Genomic DNA, 23,436 nt, shown 5'->3' with positions numbered 1-23,436 from the left:
CCCCCCCCCCCCCCCCCCTCTCCCTCTCCTGCACCCGCATCGCCCGCCCCCCATAGGTCGTCTCCGCTTCCAAGTCGCCCGCTCGCCCCCTCCTCCTCCACCTCCCATGAAACCCTAGTTCCCCTCCAAAACCCTGCCCCCAGCACCCGCGCCCGCCCGCCATGTCGCCCCCGCTCCAGGCGCCGGACTACAAGTACGTCACCGAGGAGTGCCTCCGCGAATGGAAGGGCCAGTCCGCCGCCGCCTTCCACCTCCCCGATCCGGTCCCCAGGGCCCGCTTCCTCTACGAGCTCTGCTGGGCGATGGTGAGCTCCCTGCACTGCTGCGCGAATTAGGTTTTGCTCGGCGAGATGGGTTAGTTGGCTTTTGATTTTGGGGCTGATTGCGCTGCTTGGGCTGTGCAGGTGCGGGGGGACCTGCCGCCCCAGAAGTGCCGGGCGGCGCTCGATTCGGTCGTCTTTGTGGAGGAGGCGCGGCAGGAGGAGTCCGCTTCGGTGCTCGCCGACATCGTCGCACACCTAGGGCAGGATGTGAGTATTCTGAGTCCTTTTTTTGCTGCTGTGTGGTGCTTAGATGAAGTGTGTCCGATTAGTCAATTCGCCATTGAGCATAGCACTGTAATGCAATACTTAGCTGTTGGCCAGTTTGCTGTGTTACTTGTTGTGCCAGCTGAAGTGACAACCTGGTTGAATTGTAAGATGTTTCGGTCATGCATAGATATCTCACTGGTAGTGATAGCATGTGGTAGCTCTGAACAAGTTCTGAAGGCTATGTTTGAAAAAAGTATCCTGCTAAAGGCTATGGTTAAATTATGCCCTTTCTGATGAACATGAAACTACCAGCTCTTGGAATACCACTAGCAAACCTTATAATGGTTGAGAGCGCAAACTTATTCATTATTATTTTAATTATTATAGAGCCGGGGTGTTTAGCTTTCCATTTAGGGGTTTTGTATCCGTAGCAGAAAACAGTTGCCAAGATTGTTGTCATCTATGAGTCGCCAATTGTCGACTGGTACCTGATTGGGTGGAGGCAGGTGACGGGGAGTGTCACTCAGAGATTTGTGGTTTAGTGAACGAATCTATCTTAAATCCAAGATGCATTTATTTCAGAATCATGCAATCTGGATTTACCATTCCGTTCCTTGTGTTGCTATTTCCTTGTAATCATTGAGTGCTGCATTCCTAGTTGATGATCTGACCTGTAGTAATCTGCAGATTACCATTTCTGGTGAATATCGCAGCCGTCTTGTCAAAATGGTAACAGTTTCTTTTAATACTTCTACACCTATTCATATCTTTACCAATGCAAATGGCTATCTATCTTCTTGGTGCCCTACTTTGTTTGGGTGGAGGATTTAGTGCTCACTAATTTCCTTATAAATACTCTTGGCTGCAGACTAAGTCGCTCGTGGAGTCTTCATTGATTGTGCCTAGGCTTCTTCAAGAGCGATGTGAAGTGAGTATTTGTTTTTCGTCATACTTGGTACCATACCTTTCTCCAAACCACCTTTTCATGATTCAAGGCAGCTGACACATGCTGTCTCTGTTTCCTGTATGTGCACATTTGAAGGAAGAGTTCCTATGGGAGGTTGAACTGAGTAAGTCAAAAGGCCAGGATTTAAAAGCCAAGGAGGTATGTGTCACATACTAATACTATGCATATTGTTATCACGTGAGATCATTGCTTCCTGATGTTTTTGTTCGTGCTCATATGAAATACAATATACCATGTCACATTATTGCCGATATCTATTAAACATGGTTCCTGGGCACCATTCTTCTTATTTTGCACACTTCCATTCTTTACCTGTTTACTGCATCATTTTTAATTGTCGCTTGACATAAATGGCAACAGGTCAGAGTCAACACACGACTTCTTTATCAGCAAACTAAATTCAACCTTGTAAGAGAGGAAAGTGAGGGCTACGCCAAGTTGGTATGTATATCTGCCTGTGAAACTTCTACCTCTTGTTCTTGTAATGGTGTGCATTGGTTCGTTCCATAATTTTTTTTGGAACTTCAGTAACCATTGTTATTTCTTCATGCTATATTATGAAATTGAAATGAGTAACATAACGTAGAAATTTGTCCTTAGTGTGCTCTAGTTTTTTCACTGATGCTTTGGTGAGTGATACTGCCCTCAATTACCGAAGAATATTTGATTGAGTTACTGACTGGACGCATTTACAGTTCAAGGGGAGTGTAAAACGATCAACTAATTCCAGACTTTGATTTAAATTTTGATCCTAAATTACAGAGTAGGACACCTGGAATGCAAAATAGGGAAAGGCTGGAAAGCCAAATAACCTGTATTTCTGAAAGTATTTATTGGAAAAATTGCTATAGAACACTGCACTTGATTAGCATATGCCCAGACACCACAAAATGATGTTATTGCCCAACCACATTATGAAGTTGTAGTCATTTACTGGACACTTTTTCTTGCCTAAAACCGCTAGCATAACCATGCTTGTTTGTTATTAGACACTTTGGTGTCTACTAGCAAATTCACACAACTTTATGACGTGTCTCAGTCTCTGGGCTGTGATAGAATTGGCAATGTCAACCAAGTGCAGTTTTCTGCAGTCAAATTTTCCTTTGTTTCTAACACGTGTTCTACCAAACCTAGAGGGTAAACTCTAATATAGATACTTTTATAAACGATTGTAAGTGTGATTACATTGATTAGATGTAAATATCCACAATTCCACACATGTGTTCTAACTTCTTATACTTCCAATTTGAAATTATTTGAGACTAAATCGCAACCATGTGGGATTTATGGCTAGTTCCATTCTTTGCTTAGTTTGTAAATGATGTGTCTAAAAGATTTACTGGAGCATGGTGTATTTTTTGACCTAGCTGCCTTTGTTTGTCTGTAATTCAGGTAACCCTACTTTGTCAAGTAGGTTCAGATTTGGCTTGCCAAAATGCTTCTTCAGCAACTATCAGCATTGTAAAGGTTCGGTGTTGGTTACTTGGAATCTTCTTTCTTCCCCACATGTTATGATTTCAGCATGTAAACAATTATAACATAATGTTCTTGTGACAGTCATTAATTGGACATTTTGACCTGGACCCGAATCGTGTATTTGACATTGTGAGTTCTCATTTTTTTATCCCGGTATTGCTATCTGATATTGTAAAAGTATGTCACTGCTATAATCTGATTATGTTCTTTCTTATTTGCCTGCTAGGTGTTGGAATGTTTTGAACTCTATCCAGACAACAGTATCTTTTATCAGCTTATACCTCTTTTTCCAAAGGTATTTTGTTAGTCAACCTGTAAAGATTGTTACCATACTTCATGCAGTATTTTCAGCCCATCTTACGGCTTCTCATTTTTACAGTCCCATGCTGCTCAAATTTTGGGGTTTAAATTTCAATATTATCAACAATTGGATGTAAACAGCCCTGTTCCATCTGGCCTTTTCCGTATAGCAGCGCTGTTGGTCAAATCTGGCCTTATTGACCTTGATAATCTGTAAGTTTTCTAGTTGTTATTGTGTTTGTCTACACTTCTTGACCGCAAACTGCTATTTCAGACATCTTCCTTAAATAGTATTTTTTAAAATATTTTGTTATAAATATCTGCAGTAAGAGAAGATCATATTTTTGTAAGGTTTATATACATGTTTTATTTATTTATTTTTAACATCACATTCCTTTTGCGGTTCCCTCTTCAACTTCTGCTCTTATTTTGATGGCCATTTCTTATAACTATGTGATGACTTACACGAGCAGTACTAGACTTTTTTAGGTTATTTTCCTTAGATAGTTAGTACTACAATACCGAGAAAAACAAGATGACTTACACGAGCAGTACTAGACTTTTTTAGGTTATTTTCCTTAGATAGTTAGTACTACAATACCGAGAAAAACAATCATATGTAGTATCAATGGTATTAGTTCTTTTAGTAACTGACTGACCATATCCGTAGTCTCAAGTTAGTGTTGCTGCTGGATCTGTTTGTGTTGCTATATCCTTTCCAACTGCACCTCAGATATTTCATAAATCAAGACACGTTCATGGCTTCTGTTTCAGCTATGCTCATTTACTTCCGAATGATGATGAGGCGTTTGAGCATTTTGGCTCCTTTGTTTCAAGGAAAATTGATGAGGTTAGGATAATTTTCTTGTTGAATTCATTCTGTTCTAAAAAGGATTTGCTGAGTTCCTCAGGGTTATAAATGAGAATTATATGAATGTCACTACAAGGTAATCCCAATGATTTTTATGCTTCAATTTTTAGATTTTAAAAACGACTTCCATTTGAAAAAGGAAAGCAGTACGTGTAAAGTATCTTTAAGCAAACACCATGATACTTCGAGAACATTACCGTGTAAAGTCTGTTTATGCAAATACCATGATAGTTCTTGTAGGAATCACTACATGAGAGGACTAAAAACAAGTTGCCACATTGAAATTGGAACTCGACTGGCAAACATATAAGAGTTGTTCTTTTGATTGTCATCTTGTAGTTTCGGCTTTGAGGAAGTGTCATATTTGCAGTTACCTCAAGTAGAGACACTGATTAAGCTGTTCCACTGGTTGCAGTAACCATGTTTTTAGTGACTGGACATATCTCAAGCTATGCATGCAGATTTGGTCTTACTTTATGAAATGCCTGCATTGATCTTCAATACGCTTTAGTAATTATGGACACATCAGGGATTCAACTTATGGAGTTTATTCATCTCTTTCTTGATCCCAGGCTACTAAAATAGGCAAAATAAATCTTGCTGCTACTGGAAAGGACCTTATGGATGAAGAGAAGCAAGAAATAACGATCGATTTATACACAGCACTGGAGATGGAAAATGATATAATTGATGAACGAGCCCCTGAGATAGAAAAGAACCAGAAGCTTGGACTTCTTCTTGGTTTCCTCTCAGTCCATGATTGGTATTATCTCTAGTGCCATTGATTTAAAATGTATTATAATATTGCAAAGTTTCTTATAATAACATTTCATTGTTATGCTCAGTTGGTATATTTCAAATCTGCAGTAAAACACATCTGTCTTCTTGGACATGTTATAAATGTCACTGATTGACTTCTGCTGTTATTTGCCAGGGACCATGCACAGCTACTATTTGAACGTCTTGCACAGCTAAATCCTGTCGAGCACGTTGAAATTTGTGATGCTTTATTTAGGTTTGTCAACTTCCTCTGCATATTCTATTAGCAGCTTTAGCAGTTGTATACTATTGCCTCTACTTCCGTGAAATATGGCATATGATGGCCCAAATATGTTTATTGTAATGCAATGGTTGAGTTCCCCAATTTATGTTGTTCAATCCTATTGCCTCTACTTCCGTGAAATATGGCATATGATGGCCCGAATATGTTTATTGTAATGCAATGGTTGAGTTCCCCAATTTATGTTGTTCAATCCTACTTCCATTTGTGCAGAATTGTTGAGAAGACTATTTCGTCAGCCTACAGTACATATTGTCAAACACATCACAAAATCACCCGTAACATCGACACTCATATGATGGATGCATCATCTGTCTCTTCACCAAGTTATTTGGTTGATCTGCCGAAGGAGTTTTTCCAAATGCTTGCCGCATGTGGACCATACCTTCACCGTGACACACAATTATTCCAGAAGGTATCCTTAGATCTTTTTTGCTGCATTCTTCTTGTATTAGTACCTGCTCAATATCGTGCTGCCTTATTGGATATGCTTGAGATATTCTTCGTTGCATTTATGTCATAGATTATTAGTTCGTTATATACATCTTTACAAACTACAAAAATACCATATGTCCATATCACAAGTTCATCTCATCAGTGGTTGTTATGACCAGGATTTTGCTTCCTCACTTGTATTGCTGTAATAAATTAAAAAGTAAAAAATGGCCATCCCTGATGCAGAGCAGAGTTTTTGAGCTGGTGCCTACGTCCACCGTCTATCTGCTGTATCCAGCAGGCATAGCGATATGGGTACCGGTCAACTGTCGTATTTAAATGCTCTAAGAGCATCTTCAGCAGCTCCCCTTGTCTCACTCCCTAGATCTCCATATGGGGCCTCTCCCAAAAGATACCCTCCCTATGTTTTGTTTCCTCTCACAACAACAGACTATCCATATTGCACTCCCTAGATTTTGTTAATATCTTGTAACTAACAACATTTTCGTAACACAATTAAGTGCACATTTAGCATCGATTCCCTGAATTCAGCATGCTAATGGTACTGACCCACACCCAAAATGCCAATTAACATGATTATTAGTAATTCCAAGTAACAGAAGACCTGATAAGAAATGATTAGCACCAACCACCAAATTTGCACGGATTAGCACACAAAGCCATTATGACCAGTTATCACTGACTATTATACAATCATAGCACACAAACACCCCCAATCCCATCCTCAAGACTAGGAAAGGTCATATGACTATGAACACCTTTACTTGCAATTATGCACTTCCGCCTGGAGCAATCTAGTGGCAATTTTTTTTGGATATTGTTATTTAATAGCACATTGGATGTGTTCATTTTCAGGTTTGCAGAGTGTTAAAGGTGTATCATGCCTCGTCAAAAGAATCAGCCCGTACAGCAGGTGTAATGTCTCCAGAATCTCAGGTTGAAGAAGCACTTGGGTCATGCTTGCTTCCTTCATTGCAGCTTATACCTGCCAATCCTGCTGTTGATATGGAGATATGGGGAGTTCTTTCCCTTCTTCCTTATGAGGTCTGTCATGCTCCCTGGTCGTTACTTGTTGTACTGCACTACCTTTTTAATCAATCTGGCACTGTTCATGTTTAGGTGCGCTATCGTTTGTATGGTGAGTGGGAGAAGGACACTGAACAAAACCCAATTGTCCTTGCTGCAAGGCAAACAGCAAAGGTTGCCTGCTTATTCCATGCCTGGGTTTTCTTTCTTTCGCCTACCATTTTATCTTGAGTTTTAAATTCACCAGCATCCTTATTTTCTCAATTAGCTGGACACCAGACGGCTCTTAAAACGGCTGGCCAAGGAAAATCTGAAGCAGCTTGGCCGCATGGTGGCTAAACTTGCCCATGCAAATCCAATGACTGTGCTTCGGACAATTGTCCAACAGGTATTTTGAACCAACAATGCACATGCAATATTCAAAGCAATAATAAATACTGCAGTCATATCTGAAACATGCAATATTAATTCTCTGATGTTGGAGATGGCCAACAGTTAAATCTGCTGGCAGCTCCATTTGGACTGTATTCGGCTCTTTATGTTTTTAGCCTAGATGCTGAACTCACAGAGTGCATACTGTAGTTTTAACCCTGGCCACATTAGCTCTCCGTGCACTACATCTGCCAATGGGTATGATCCTTATCAACTATAAGCTTGCAGCAGGCCCTCAAATGCTGGTCTACTGTCACTACGCACCCCTGTGCCATCCCTTTAAGGACTCAGTTGTGGCAAATGTACATTTGGGGGGGGGGGGGTCTTTGCAAATGATTAATGTCAATGGAGCGTGTTTTTTTATTTACATTTTGGACCAGAAAGCATAAGAGCCTCCTACTGCTACTTATTAGTAATAGAATGGTATATGTAGTTATGTACATGTGCAGAGGGAACATGCCCCTTATGGCTACACATCACTTAATGAAGCAACCGATTTGTAGAAGTAGTCTGGCCAAATGATTTATGAATATATTATTTTTAATTTGTTAATTATGACAATTCAATGATTCTGGAAGCTCACCTTTATAATTGCAATCCTTCCTTGACTTGTGTAATTATGCTTTATCTTCAGTTCTTTCATCTTTTTACCTCTACAATACATTGTCACAACTTTCAGGTTGAAGCATACAGGGACATGATAAATCCAGTTGTGGATGCATTTAAATACTTGACTCAGGTATTGGCTGCGTATGTGATGCATGTTTTATACAGATGCTCATGCCCTTTTTAGAGTTGATTGTAATTGTTCTGCATGTGTCTTTGAATTGTTTCTATAAGTCAAGTTTACACCGTTGTCTAAATGTGCTTCTTTTACAGCTGGAATATGATATTTTGCAATATATTGTAATCGAACGGTTGGCTCAAGGTGGTCGTGAGAAAGTAAAGGATGACGGCCTTAACCTGTCAGACTGGCTTCAGTGTCTGGCATCATTCTGGGGACACCTGTATGTAGTTTTGACTCCTGCCTGTGATCATATTATATTTACACAAAACATGATGTGGTGTACTTTAGTTAAACTTGATGATCCAGCGACATTCAGTCATGTATCTTCCTTCTTATTAGGCATATTAAGTGCTTTTGTCATATGGCTTTTATAGAACAAACAATGATCTGGTACTATAACTATTTAAAATTTGCTTTGAGCTTTTGACATTTTTCTGTGTCGTAGTGGTTAGCATCAAACTAAATGTAACGAATATCTGCGCAGGATGCAATTTCTTTTGAATAAATGTTACAAAGATTTCTGTACTTGCATTCTTGCATCGTTAGATAAGCTTGCTATACATTATGTCGAACACTCGCGACAATGATTTTAGACATGCTAATGCAGCATTAGGTAACCAATCTACAACCTAATATTTAGAGGTTTACCTTCTGTTTTACCACTAAGGACCCCTGCCATTATCTTGTGCATAATCTTGAGTTCCCCTCTCATTTGTTTGCTCATTCTGACATCGCGTCTACAGAAGTGTACAATAAAATATCACCATTTGCCAAGACTCCAGATCCTTGTTATTATTTGTTAATCACATTTAATCTTAATGCTATGAAAATGCAAGCAGTAGTTCTATAATCACTGGGGTGCTTGTGTGTCCCTTCCCAATATTACTATTGTCTTTAATTTTATCTTTATGCTTCTATTCTGAACCAATTAACTTTAACAGCTGCAAGAAGCATCTTTCCATGGAGCTTAAATGCCTCTTCCAATACATAGTTAATCAACTGAAGAAAGGATTGGGTACTGAGCTTGTTGTACTTGAGGTTTGTTGGCTATGTCGAAACTTTCTTGCTGCCTTAGTATTGTATGAATCTGAAGTTTAAATTGATGTACCATGCAGGAACTCATTCAGCAAATGGCAAATGTACAGTACACTGAGAACATGACTGATGAACAGGTTGATGCTATGGCAGGAAGTGAAACATTGCGGCTTCAATCTTCGCTGTTTGGATCAACACGGAACTATAAGGTTTTGCGAGGAATCAAGGCCTTTTCTCTATTTCATGATGAGGTCAAATAAACAGCTTACCAAATCGTTTTTTTATAGGTCCTGAATAAGTCTACTAACAAATTGCGGGATTCTTTGCTTCCAAAAGATGAACCTAAACTTGCAATTCCTCTACTACTGCTCATTGCCCAACACAGATCCAAGTAAGATTTTGTCTCAACTTGCTAAATCCTTTGTGCCCTTTCCCCCTCCTTATTTTGTTCTGCTCTCTCGACCAAGTGGACTTCATTTAATATAGGTGACAGACTGATGGTTATTATAGATGCATCCTAATTGAATGCAATTCTTTACTGAATTTCTGTAATCATGCAATTACTTTTTAGGAAATATATGTCGAAGAAAATATTCAGAAAGCAACAATTATGTAAAGCTTTATTATCTGCATTCTGGGGTTCATGTTTTAGCCTAAAAGCTTGTCATATTAAGTTCTTACTCTTTGCATTGCTCTTTTACACTTGATAATGTTGCTATTGTTTTCAGGATTATAATAAATGCAGATGCCACATATATCAAAATGGTTAGCGAGCAGTTTGATAGATGCCATGGAATACTGCTTCAGTATGCCGAGTTTCTTTCAAGTGCTGTAGCTCCATCAACCTATGTTCAACTAATACCTCCGCTGGAAGATCTGGTTTATAAATATCATATCGAGCCAGACGTAATGCACTCATATCTTGTGCACTCCTTTTTTTTCAATGTGCGAGCTGATTTCATAATTTTATCATGCCTCCACTCAAGTAATCATCTTAGCAATTTTCTTCATTATAGGTTGCTTTTCTTATATACCGGCCTGTAATGAGGCTTTTCAAAAGCGCTAACGGTGGCGAGGCCTGTTGGCCTCTGGATGACAATGAAGAAGGGGAGTCTGTATCATATGATGAAATGATCTTGCATGGCGATTCATCTCAGAAGTCAATCATGTAAGCTTTTATGAACATCTGTGGAGAGTCGTTTAATCATCTATTCAATGGTATGGGTCATCACAGACAACGCCTGGCTCACCTACACATGTCTAACGAAATCCATTGCAAAATATTGTCAAAAAACTCTCACATGGAAATATTGCAATACTCTGTGCACTTAGTTGCTGTACTAGTTTAGTCCATTGTCCATTTATTTATTGTGCAGACCACAAATGAACACATTGTAGTGTGATTTCTTTTCAGTTTTTGTTGGAACTTCCAAATACACTGTTTGATTTTTCTTCTTCCAAACGAAGGGTACAAGTGTTTCTGGGAGCATGAAAATAGCACGTCTTAGTTATTCCATTTTCATTTTTGGGTTTATGTTGAAAATAAATTGAGAAGGAAATTACTAAGGATGGTAAGTTCAGATAAATTATATACCCTTTAGAACATTGGAGTACACTTCTGAGAATTGATCCTCTCCTGTTTACCGCTAAAAGATAAGTGAAGATCTTGTGTCCTTGGAAGCTGGTAGGGAACTAGCTACTATGGGTATGTTTGGTTTCAGCCAACTTAGCCCTACCATACAATTGGCTAGGCAAATTTTTATTAAAGCTTTTGGTTGCCCATGAGTTGTCCAATATTGGCTAGAAAATGAACCTACCTTATGCCTTAAGAATGATTGCTTTTAGAAACTTATACTTTAACTGTTTAAGCCTCGTTGAAGTTAACTTTGGTTCAATTTTTCTGTTTCTAAATGAACTTGGTTGAACTTCATTGATAGTATTTTAGGTTTGATTCATATGTAGTTTGCTGTATTCTGTTTTCTTACAGGTGGTCAGATCTTCTCAACACAATCCGAACAATTTTGCCGGCAAAAGCCTGGAACGGTCTTTCACCTGAATTGTATGCTACTTTCTGGGGTTTAACACTGTATGATCTTCATTTTCCAAAAGATCGTTATGATGCGGAAATTAAGAAGCTGCATGAAAATCTCAAACAACTTGAAGATAACTCAGATAACTCTAGCATTGCAATATCACGGCGTAAGAAGGACAAGGAGAGAATCCAAGATTTGCTGGACAAATTGAACAATGAATCTGACAAGCATCAACAGCACGTTATATCAGTGCTCCAAAGACTAACCCGTGAAAAGGATAAATGGCTTAGTTCCAGTCCGGACGCACTGAAGATCAACATGGAATTTCTCCAGCGGTGCATATATCCACGCTGTGTTCTTAGCATGCAGGATGCTGTGTATTGTGCTACATTCGTTCAGATGATGCATTCACTTGGGACTCCATTTTTCAACACGGTGAATCATATAGATGTTTTCATCTGCAAGACACTACAGCCAATGATCTGTTGTTGTACCGAATATGAGGCTGGCAGGCTTGGAAGGTTTCTTCATGAGACCCTGAAGATGGCTTACCATTGGAAGGTAGCTTATTGATTCAAGTGTGCTATACACTCTTCGCCATAGCTTTCCTGATGGTTATTACGTTGTTTTAGTGCTTCTGAGTTTGCATAATACAACTTTTTGCAGAGTGACGAATCAGTATATGAGCGTGAATGTGGAAATAAGCCGGGATTCGCTGTATACTTCAGATTTCCAAATAGTCAACGCGTATCTTATCCTCAGTTTGTTAAAGTATGCTTTACACACTCCTTGAAGTTATGTGTGTCACATAATTAAGCTCTGTACGCATAATTAAGCTCTGTATGTTTGTCATTTCCTTGGTACAGCTTAGTCCTAAAAATTGTAGAACTGGTGATCGCAACATAGAAAGCCTGTTCTGTGCTTTGATCACCATTACTAAAATTTTAGGACTAAATTTTACTCAAGTTGCATGGTACGGTTGTATGTTCGTAAGAGTTCCTAGAGGCGTTTTGTAGTATAAAAGCACAATCTGGTGCACAAGTAAGCTTCTTGTTAGGCATGTAATCAACATAGAAATTAAATCTATTATGTTGCTTCATAGATGACCATATAAAAATAAATTTCGTTCTGTCTTAGCTCAGGAGTTAATCCTGTGAGGAATATACTAATACACAAAACCATGTTTAGGTGCCAACTCCTACTCTAGTGTGCACTGTTTCACACCAGATTTTGATGGACTATTTAATGGATTCACAATTTTGCAAATGAACTCCTTCACAAATTCACAAACTGTCTTCTCATTCAATCTAAATCTGGTGTCTCCAGTGCTCATGAAAGGGCACGTTGTGTGAGACTGTGAGCATGCTAGTTCCTAGATATGGATGCTTCCTCAGGAATAAAATATTTCTACTCATAGTTTGTCAGCTTGTTACATTTGCAAAAATGTGGCAAGATAGCTTGCTCTTAATAACCAGGCCCCGTGTTCTTTTTCATTCAAACGTGTTGGCGCTCAGTTCATGAATTGTGGTGCTGCCCTATCGTGCAGCCTTTTTATTTGAAGAGAATTTCAGTTGTGGCAGTTGTTGCTGCATGTGCTAGGCGTGTTGGCTTTATTGAGCTGTACATTTGGTCAAATGTGAGCTGTGCAACAGTAGTGTAGTGGCTACCTTTTTAATAAAATGTTAATACCTGCAAGTTTCAATGGTGTGTATATGTATTTGTACATGTACAAAACGATCCACTGCGTATACTTATTATTTGTGAGCATCTGTACATTTTTCTTGGTGAAATTTCTGTTTCTTGAATCCAGGTATAAATTCAGCATGCTTTCATGGATCCTAGTATCTATTATTGCCATGTGCTGCTTTGCTCTCTACATTTTATTCACGTCACCTGAATTGAATTAACAAAAACAAATAATCACAAGTGAATCTCTAATATCCAAAATTTTATGCTGTTCTCCTGCTACATTCTTTGCATATGTTTTTGAACATCTTTTTTCTGTGCTTTTGAAAGGTTCATTGGAAATGGAGTGGAAGAATTACCAAGGTGCTTAATCAATGTATGGAATCAAAAGAATATATGGAAATCAGAAACGCCCTTATTGTGCTCACAAAGATAACTAGTATTTTTCCTGTCATGCGAAAAAGCGGTATCAACATCGAGAAAAGGGTAAATACATCATTAGTCACCATTTATGATATGCTGCTGGGCTGTTGCTCACAAATATGTTTACCAGGTTGCGAAGCTAAAGGGGGATGAAAGGGAAGATCTGAAAGTACTGGCCACTGGTGTAGCTGCTGCTCTGGCAGCTCGCAAGGTAAGTGTTACCACTTCTTTGCTGGTGCCTTTTTTCCGTATCAGGGGACCTTTGTGCATGATTATGAGATGCATGTGTGGATTTCCCGACTATTATGCAGAGTTCATGGGTATCTGAAGAAGAGTTTGGCATGGGTCACCTTGATCTGAAGCCAGTGCCTGCAAAACCTATTGCTGGTAAGTAGAAGACACAGTTTTTTTCCAGAACCACTATGATTAACTGGAGCATAACTATTCTTTGGATCTCCTACAGGAAATCAGTATGCAGATCCCTCGACAGCAAAAGATCATAGCGTTCGTGCAAAATCTGTAGAGGGTAGGCATGAAAGGTCAGAAAATGCAATGAAGCCTGATGCTCATAAGAAGAATGCCTCGACTACAAACGGATCTGATAGTCAAATACCATCTTCCTCTGCACAAGGAAAAGGTTCAGGGGTTGCACGTGGTGTAGATGAACCTCCAAAACTTTTGTCCGATGATGGAGTTAAAGTCTTGAAGCCTACTGCAGAACCTGAGGTACCTCTCAGTTTATAATGTGGACGGTAACAATTGGGTAATTTATAGGAAAAGCTCATGTGAGCTTGACTCCAAAAAGGGTTTCGGGATCGCAAAAACTTTCTAAAATGTGCATATCGCAATAGTATGTGTATTTGTACATTTTAGTGCAAAATTAGCATTTTATGGACTGCCCACGCACTATAAATGGTGCAAAAATAATTTCTATTTTAGCCCTTCATTCTTCTTTGTTTTCCGCAGATGGATGTACCTTTTTCAGAAAATTTTGCAAGTCGCTAAGTGTATCTCTACGTGTAAAATTTTAGGAATTTTATGGAACTTCAAAACACACATTTTTTGTTTTAAATTTCAAAACAACAGCTTGAGGTGTTTTTGGTAGCACAAAATCCGCTTGTTCCATTTATGGTCCTTTAGTATGTCATGGAACATAGCAGTTATTAGTCAGCCTTTTAGTATTGGACATTTGGTTTCCATTGTTCTAATCATTTTTATTAACAGACTAGAGCGCCACAAAAGCGTGCTGTACAAAATGCTGCAAAGGTATCTAAGCACGATAAGGAAGATGCAAAACCTGGGAGATCTACTAGCAGGGGTCTTAATCAACAAGCCTCTGCTATTCCTGTTGACAGAGAAGTATTGTCTCAGGCAGCTGATGGTGTGCTGGATACTAATCCCACTAGTCCGTTGGTTGGCACAAATGGTAATGTACATCCGGCACCACGAAAGGTATCTGCATCCTCCCAAAGATCAACAGTATTGGCTGCACATAGCGGTGGAACAGCTAATCCCACCGGTGAAGGTGAATCTGCTGACTTGATTGATTCTACCGTGAAACAGCAAAAAAGATCTGTTCCTGTTGAAGAACAAGAGAGGACAGGTAAACGAAGGAAAGGAGAGATTGAAGGCAGGGATGGTGACTTGCCAGAGCACCATACGGAAAAAGAAAAAAAATTGGACTCGCGATCAGTAGATAAATTTCGTTCTGTGGATCATGAGAGAGGTGCTAGTGAGGAACAAAACCTAATTCGGACAGAGAAATTAAAAGAAAAGTTTGATGATAAATATGACAGAGATCATAGAGAAAAAGCAGATCGGTCTGAGAGGCGCCGTGGAGAAGATGTGGTTGAAAGACCAACAGACAGATCATTGGAAAGGAGAGAGCGTTCTATTGAAAAGATGCAAGACAGAGTTCCTGAAAAAGGAAGAGAAGACAGGAATAAGGAGGAGAGGAACAAAATTAAGCATGAACCCATAGATCGAGCACATACTATTAAGAATGAACCCATAGATCGAGCATATACTATTAAGAATGAACCCATAGACCGAGCACATACTGTTAAGCATGAACCCATAGACCGAGCACATACTTCTGATGAACGCTTCCGAGGGCAAAGCTTGCCACCACCTCCACCTCTTCCAACTAGTTTTGTACCCCAATCAGTCGCTGCTAACCGAAGAGATGAAGACAGTGACCGAAGGGGCGGCAGCACCAGGCATACCCAACGGTCGTCTCCCAGGCGTGATGAGAAAGAAAGGTGGCACTTGGAGGAGAATGCTCCGCTCTCGCAGGATGATGGGAAGCACAGAAGAGAGGAAGATCTTCGGGATAGAAAGCGTGAAGATAGGGATGTTTCATCAAGCAAGGTAAACTTTTCTTTACCCCCTAATACTCTTCTGTGATCTGTGATCATTTATTTGCTCACTAGTTCAGTTATATCTATAAAAGTTGATCTGTGTCTTGTGCTCTGTACTTATTCATCTACTGAACAGTTCTATGGCTTTTATGATGTGACTTGGCATGCAATCACTCTTGGGATCGTAATGGACATTCTTGCTTGATCTCTAATACTTTGTTATTTTTACAGGTAGATGACAGGGATAGGGACAAAGGTAATACTGTGAAAGAAGATAGTGATCCTAATAGTGCATCCAAACGGCGGAAGATCAAAAGAGAACAGTCTGCTTTGGAAGCTGGGGAATATGCGCCTTCTGCTCCACAGCCTCCGAGCGTTGGACCTGGTAACTCACAGTTTGAAATACGAGAGAGAGAAAGAAAGGGTGCTATTTCACAGCATCGGCCATCACATGCTGATGACCTTCCTAGGATGCATGCCAAGGATTCAACAAGCAAGACAAGTCGTAGAGAGGCTGACCAGTAAGTTTAGGAAACAATGAAGTTTCCACTTTGCAATGTGTTCTTTATACCTTATTAGCTGTCATGTGAAACACACAATCTGTTTGGGAAGGATCAGTTTCGTCGACTGAACGAAGTTGCAAAATCGTCGCTTTTACAAAAAAACCCTTAAATTTCAGATGCTCTGCACATACAAGATCGTAAACTGCAATATCCTGTGCAAATTGTGGCACATTTTTTCTTTAACCTCTTCTAGTATGCCTGTTTCTAAATTGAAGAAAAATATTTAGTCAAATAAAATAATGATTGCATTCCCAGGTTACAAGTCGTTATGCAGGTAAAGTATGTAGGAAATTCACCATTGTACCTTCATAAGTTTTAATAGATAACATGGTGTCATGCACTTAGCTAGGTACGGTATGGCTGGTAACTAAGCACTTGTGTTCCCAAGCTAGCGCTATTTAGAAAGCTACCTCGAAGGTTGTTTAACAACTGAAAAGCATAAATACTCGTGTGCAATAATGATGTAGAGAAACACATAACTAAATAGTTGTCATTTTGTTAGCACACCAATAGCTGCGTGACGCAGACAGTTCAATGGAGTAATGCCTTACCAAGAATTGCTAGCATCCAAAGTATTTGTTTCCATTGATGGAGAACTATGAGATTTATGACCAATTTTAGCTGTATGGGCGTCACCGTTAAATCCTAGCTCTACCAAAACCAAGGTCAATGTTTGGTGTATGCAGAATTGGTACCCCCTCCGGTCGGGTTTATACATGGTTTTCGAGTCGATGAATTGACGAGTAGTTCAAGGGTAGCGACTCGTCGACGAGTCGAGCCTGGCCGATCGACGAGTTGTGACTAGTCTCGACTAGTCGAGGGGTTTGAGTCAACCCTTGCAGTGCGACTCGTCGACTAGTCACGACAAGTCGCGCGACTCAGAAAACCATGGGTTTATAACGTCGGTGTGGATTTTAGGTTCTCAATTTGACTGATGAAACATTTGTTATATCTAAAACTGTATCATCGGATTCGTTTTCAAATAAAGTTTCTAAACATATATATTTTTGGTGGCATATAACATATATTTTATTAGTTATATTAAATTGAGGACTTAGGAAGTTATTAAATTGAGGGACTAGGAACACGTGCACGCCCTATACACCTGACCGGCGGGAGTACTACTTAAAAATAGGGAGTACTCGAAGCTTACTCTTGTTCAAGTCGAACGACTCGTCGACGAGTCGAGCCTGGCCGGTCGACGAGTTGTGACTAGTCTCGACTAGTCGAGGGGTTTGAGTCAACCCTGGCAGTGCGACTCGTCGACTAGTTGCGACAAGTCGCGCGACTCAGAAAACCATGGGTTTATAGTGTCGGGGTGGGATTTTAGGTTCTCAATTTGACTGATGAAACATTTGTTATATCTAAAACTGTATCATCGGATTTGTTTTCAAATAAAGTTTCTAAACATATATATTTTTGGTGGCATATAACATATATTTTATTAGTTATATTAAATTGAGGACCTAGGAAGTTATTAAATTGAGGACCTAGGAACACGCGCACGCCCTATACACCTGACCGTCGGGAGTACTACTTAAAAATAGGGAGTACTCGAAGCTTACTCTTGTTCAATGCAATATACTCTTCTATTGGAAGCACATTTTAACAGTGTGATTGTTCGTGTTGTCATATATGTATTTTAAATTTGTGTTGATCTTTCTGTTGGTTTAGTGTAGCTTGAGCTTTTTGCTATAAATTTGTTGTCACATTGATATGAGTAGGCTTAATATCTTTCCTTAAAAATGTAGCAGCAGTAAGGTATATATTAAAAATAAGGCTGCAGAAGATGATTACATAGGTTGATGTTCTTTCTAAATCTGCACAAAAGTAAAAAAGTTATGTAATGGCTTCTATGTCAGCCACAATTTTTGGTATAGATCTATTTTTATGTATATACTCATGGCTTCTATACGATTTGTTTCCCTAACAATCCTTGGTTAAATTGCAGAACACATGATAGAGAGTGGGAAGAGGAGAAGAGGCCAAGAACTGAAGCAAAAAGGAAGCATCGGAAGTAGGTTCCTGCGGGTGTCTTGATGATTGTCACATAACAAGATTTCACTTGGCGACGCGCACCTGCGAACAAGCCGCTTTCTTGTAGCAGGAAGATGTATCTGGGCATATTTGAACTATTCAGCGTGCATGCCTCACTCCATGGTTTTAGAAAGGTTTGCTGGGGCTTAAGGGGACCAACAGGATAAAACCTTCAGCAGTGCTTCGTCTATGCTGTCCAGATGCAAATTGTTGCGAAAAATGTTGATTGCAAGGAACATATATGGTCGGTTATAGAAGTCGTTATAAACATCTTAGCAATGTGGAATGTAAGGAACAAGGGCCATACCATGAACTTAGACGGATTTGCTGTAAACAAGGATGAGCAGTTTGTCGTCCAGCTATTTTTGTAATTCATTTTGTACCAACTGCAGAGAGTTTTGCTGTGGGAAGCATTTGGGCTTCCTTTTTTGCACTGTCTAGGAGGAATAGCAGGGGGGTTGTGAGTAGGTTGTACATGTACAGTTACAATGGTTGCATGAACCGTTGCGTTCTAGATGTTAAACTGAGATGGTTGCATGAATCGTCGTGTTCTAGATGTTAACTGAAATGGTTGTCTGAATCGTCGTGTTCTACTAAATGTTACTCCCTCTGTAGAGATATATAAGAGCGTTTAGATCGCTAACGCTCTTATATTTCTTTATGGAGGGAAGTAATGAGATGGTTGCAGTTCATCATGTAGTGTGGTGGTTTTGTTTTGGTCGTTGTCGACTGTCGCCTTCATTGTATCTGTGTGATTTTTACCTTCTAGTCTGTGTGGAACTTGGAGCTTGTTTGATCCCGGGTTCCTGGCAAGAGCAACTCGTTTGGTTTAATGCTGCCAAATTTTGGCAAACGTCTTCTCCTGGCCTGGTGATTTAGTTCGTTTGTTGCAGATTATATGTCTGGGGCAGTTGTTGACCAATGGAAAATAACGTTTGTAGTAGCAATTGTCAACAAGTACGTTTCTGCTTCAGTGTTCAGAACGTAGTTGTAAGTTAAAAACAAAACGAGCTCCCTCTCAGAACAGAGTGCAAGCGATACAAGTTCGCAACACAGGCATCCAGGCCCATTGCGTGGGTTGCAGAGGATGTCAACAATATTTTCTTCCCATGCATCTCCGCTAGCTGTCGAGTAGGGAGCGGGACAGGAGTGACATCCCCGCAGACTTTTATACTACCACCTCCTTACCAATATATACAACATGTTTGCAGTTCAATTTGAACTACAAAAACGTCTTATATTTTAGTACAGAGGGAGTACTATATTTAGTTGCCTGCTATCTTGTGATGAACCTTCAAGGTTGTGCTTTATTGTTTCCTGAATTATTAGCTACATGACCGTTGTAAAAGACCAAGAACCACAAAGTGAGCGCCCCGTCCAACCCCAGACTGAAGGACTGCATATCGATTATTACTGCTCCGCGCACAACCTCCAGGTACGACAAATTACGGTCAACTTGCAGATCACATAACACACACGCACGCTTGTATGTATATAGGCTACGTGTATTGGTGCGGCGGGCACGGCAGATACTGCTTCGGGGGCGGGCAGACGCCGCGGAGCACGGAGGTGCACGTCGTCTCGCCGACGCAGGCGAGCTGCACGCAGCAGTACTCCTTGATGGGGTGGTTCTTGACGCCGTCGAAGAGCGCCAGGATGAACTCCCCCGCGCACCAGCTCGGCACGCCCGTCACTGTCTTGTAGCACGGCTGCGGGGGGCTGCGGCCGCCGCAGGCGAACGGGACGGCCTGGAGGAGGAGGAGCACGCACAGGCCACAGAGGCAGAGTTGCCGGAGCGCCATGGCCGGTGGTGACTGGTGCTTGGCGGCTGTTTGATCTGGATCGGTCGAGGCGGCGGCGTTTGGAGGCGGTATATAGAGGGGGATGTAATGGCCGTACTTACTTTTTCCTAGCACGTTTTTATTAGATGCTTTTTGTGTTTTCTGCCTAATTTGTGCCGTAATATTTATCTTCTTCTTTTGGATGAAGTAATTCTATACAAGTTATGAATATGCAGGAGGATATTAAATGTTTGGAAGCCGGCCTTAATCCATTAATTAAGAGGAAAAGAATTGCCTGATTAATTAACAAAAAACCAGTCGAAGATCGAGGAAAGTACAATGTGCAATATAGTATGTCTATGGTAAGCCCCCCTCCCCCCTCCCAATTACACAAACACACCCACCAGAAAGGTCATCTCCAAAATTTGATCAGTTGCAACTTCTAGGCCCATTTCAAGGCATATAGTAGTTTTTTCATTGTGATGACTGCCTTCCTTTCTCATGATATTAGTTAATGCTTCATGTATTTCTCCAAAAAACAATTGATGCTTCATGTAAATGTATTGGTAGTGGACAGCCGTGTAGTTGAGGGGGCAAGGTGCTATTAACGCATTGTATCTTAAGCAGATCATACACATTTAGACACAACTTCTCTAAGGATTTGTATCTTATGGTACTGTATCTACAAAATCTCTTATTTAATGTGTTTTGTGATAGAAAAGACCTAGGTTATCTTGAGTTCGACGCTAAAAGCTGTCTCTATATTAAGATATTAAGATATAATATCTCTCTTTCCTCATCCTATATTCTTAAATCGTTCATTCCTATTCTCTCGACATGCAAAGTGTTCACCTCAACGGCCAAGTAAGCCATGCATTTAAGTCTTCTCTCAACATGCATACAGTCCACCACAACATCCCCATTATGCCATGCATTTAAGTCTGCCGCATAAGCGGGTCATGCATTTAAGTTATAAATTACAATTACTTTTGCATTAATCTATGCATGTAATGTTTCCAAATCATACGTGCATATGCATGTTAGTTATCCTTCACGTTTTGTTTGAAATGACATTTTTTATTGTAATTAAAAATATTTTTTCTATTTTTAGACACTCCATTGTTTTTCTTGATTTTCAAGATTATATTTTCTTTGCATTAAATTTAGTTATTTTTAGAAAGTATTTTTTCATTTATTTTAACAAAGTGCTACATCATTTTTTCTCTTGGGTGGTAGGTTTTAGATAAGGTATTCAATGTAATAATGGGACTACCCTAAAGATGCAAATCAAATGGTCACTTTGCAATTTTTTTTTGGAAAACTCTACATTTGGACATGATTTTTGTTGCGACGATTGGACATGATATCTTGGAGATGAGCTTAAGAAAACGAAGTGGAAGGATTACATCTTTTGCATGGCGTCAAAGGGAGAGTATTTTCCTTGGTTCACAAATTACTCTAAAGGTTTCTTCTTGTACCTCACATTTTGAAAAGATGCGTGTGCCTCTGAAACCGATAACTTTCTCAAGAGTCAACTAGGTCCAAATCCATCAAATTAAGGATGGAGTGCTATCCTTGTAAGAGTAAAAGGGTCGACGATCCATTTAATTGTGGTTTTTTAACGATTGCTTCTAATAGATTATAAATAATTTGTCAAATCATGTCATGTTAATGCATTATTTTTATCGAAAGACCACTGTAAAGAAATACTAATATGTTTTATCATCCATGGAAATGTTAATTATTGTCAAATAAGTTGTTTACATGTGCTCAATAAAATAGTCACGTGTATAAAAAATATTCACACAACACTAGTGAAATCAACGTGTTTGCCGTGTTTTTTTATCAGACACTCAACAAAGTCCCTCCTAAACCGAGTGCATGCAAAAACACTGGACACTCGGCAAATCCTCGCCTGTGCCGAGTGCCGATGAAGAACACTTGGCAAAGAAGAAACTCTCGGGAAACTAACTGCAGTTATTTTCCACTAAGGAGATGTTATTTTTTTAAATATATTTGAGATTCTTTGTACTTCCAGTGAACTTTTTATAATAGACTTGATCCTTTTCGTAAAAGGACTACGTGCCACTTCTTTAAAGCCTCCCCATCGGTGGTAAAACCGACATACCTCGGGGTAGGGACCCCGAGCTATGGATCTTGGATAGGTGGTAACAAGGACAAAGGAGATAGTATTTACCCAGGTTCGGGCCCTCTCGAAGAGGTAATACCCTATGTCCTGCATTGATTGTATTGATGATGATGTATCAAGTACAAGCTTGATCTACCTCGAGATCGTAAGGAGAAATCTAACTCTAGGGCTAGGCGAATGTAATTGTGATTCGGTCCCCTCTACAGGCTAAACCCTTTGGCTTATATACACGTCACATAGGGCATCCAGCGTTACATGGTCAGTATCCAGGGGTACGCATGGAGGCGGCAGGAGATGTCTTGGAGTATACGCCAAGTCTTCGGTAGAAGCAGTCTTGATCACGTCCAGGCGTGTAGCTTCCGGAGTCCACCCAAAGGAGAATGATGGCTTACATGCCCAATCCAAGAACTATGGGCCGACTAGGTTGGCACCCCCTAGTCCAGGACACTGCCACTCCCTAAATACAAGTTGATTAACCCTTATTGTGGCTCTCCGACTAGGAACCTTATAGACACTATCCTGGAGAGCCAACTGGTGGCCAACTCCTGTCCTAGGCCCACCACTGAATAAAACACATCATATCTATCTAATTGCAGCTAAGCTATAGAAAATTAGCAAACATATTTATCTCCCATGAAATAACATGCTTGCCACCAAAATCTACTCCGCTGGAAAGTGTAGCTTTGTGGGTCACATGAATATAGATCACCATTGATAGAATTTGCCCACTCATGGACCAGCATCAGCGTTCCTCTTCAACTTGAAGCAACTCCTCCTACTTCCTCTTTCATAGGTATATTATAGCACACTGAATCCAGAAATTATAAGTACTCTTACGGAGGAGATAACATTGAAAAAGAACAAGCAAATATTTTAATCTATAATGAGCATATTTTAAGCACTAAACATGCCTTTTTTTCATTGACACGTACGCCAACTTACAATTGTTTTGCTCTAGGTCATGGCAAAATAAGACCATCACATTTTTAAGAACTTTTATGCTCTAGATCATGGTAGCTTCAAAGAATAAAATGCCCAACTCCCCCCATGTGCCCCTTACAAATTTCAACAAAATTTGCCATGGTACAATCCATTTTTCCCAAATAAGTTGTCATGTCCTTGTATAAACATAAATGGTTGTTTTCTAGTTGTCATGGATTTTTTCCCATGCGATGTTTCTCAAGTTGAATGGCATTTTTCGAGTGAACAGAAAAAATCAACATTCCTATAATTATTTTTCATAAGAATATATCATGGCAATGTGGGCTTTGTGTGTCACTAGTTGCCCCTGGGAGCATGGCATTTTCTTGGTAGAAGCATGGAAATTTTTATTATAAAAGCATGGCATTTTTATCTTGAAGAACATGGCCTTCTTTTTATAAAGAGCATGTCATTTTATTTGTAGAGATGCCATTTTTTAGTATTAAGAGCATGCCATTTTTTGATATGAAAGCATGTAATTTT

The 23,436-nt window shown here is 39.8% G+C and overlaps 2 protein-coding genes across 2 annotated transcripts; one reads left to right on the top strand and one right to left on the bottom strand.

The window, feature by feature from the left end:
• Window positions 1-18,583, top strand: LOC125546147 (THO complex subunit 2). Its single transcript, XM_048710310.2, has 33 exons — window positions 1-305; window positions 405-530; window positions 1,218-1,259; window positions 1,399-1,458; window positions 1,573-1,635; window positions 1,858-1,938; window positions 2,890-2,964; window positions 3,055-3,102; window positions 3,200-3,268; window positions 3,353-3,486; window positions 4,048-4,123; window positions 4,717-4,907; window positions 5,079-5,159; window positions 5,418-5,619; window positions 6,516-6,704; window positions 6,780-6,860; window positions 6,955-7,074; window positions 7,798-7,857; window positions 7,998-8,125; window positions 8,847-8,943; window positions 9,021-9,149; window positions 9,228-9,331; window positions 9,669-9,846; window positions 9,957-10,108; window positions 10,928-11,534; window positions 11,640-11,744; window positions 12,990-13,145; window positions 13,213-13,293; window positions 13,394-13,469; window positions 13,546-13,808; window positions 14,307-15,452; window positions 15,674-15,963; window positions 17,957-18,583. Exons 1-33 carry the CDS (start codon window positions 162-164, stop codon window positions 18,024-18,026), a joined length of 5,424 nt encoding a protein of 1,807 aa, XP_048566267.2. The 5' UTR covers window positions 1-161; the 3' UTR covers window positions 18,027-18,583.
• An 848-nt stretch (window positions 18,584-19,431) lies between these two features.
• LOC125549364 (uncharacterized) lies at window positions 19,432-20,069 on the bottom strand. The gene has a single exon (XM_048712799.2). The coding sequence runs from the start codon at window positions 19,842-19,844 to the stop codon at window positions 19,542-19,544; it is 303 nt and encodes a 100-aa protein (XP_048568756.1). The 5' UTR covers window positions 19,845-20,069; the 3' UTR covers window positions 19,432-19,541.
• Window positions 20,070-23,436: the final 3,367 nt, after the last annotated feature.

Source organism: Triticum urartu, chromosome 3A (assembly GCF_056163025.1).
Source record: "Triticum urartu cultivar PI428250 chromosome 3A, HENAU_Tu73, whole genome shotgun sequence".
In the NCBI taxonomy this organism is placed as follows: Eukaryota; Viridiplantae; Streptophyta; class Magnoliopsida; order Poales; family Poaceae; genus Triticum; species Triticum urartu.
Note: the sequence above shows the minus strand (reverse complement) of the source record. Positions and strands in the feature narration are given on the sequence as shown.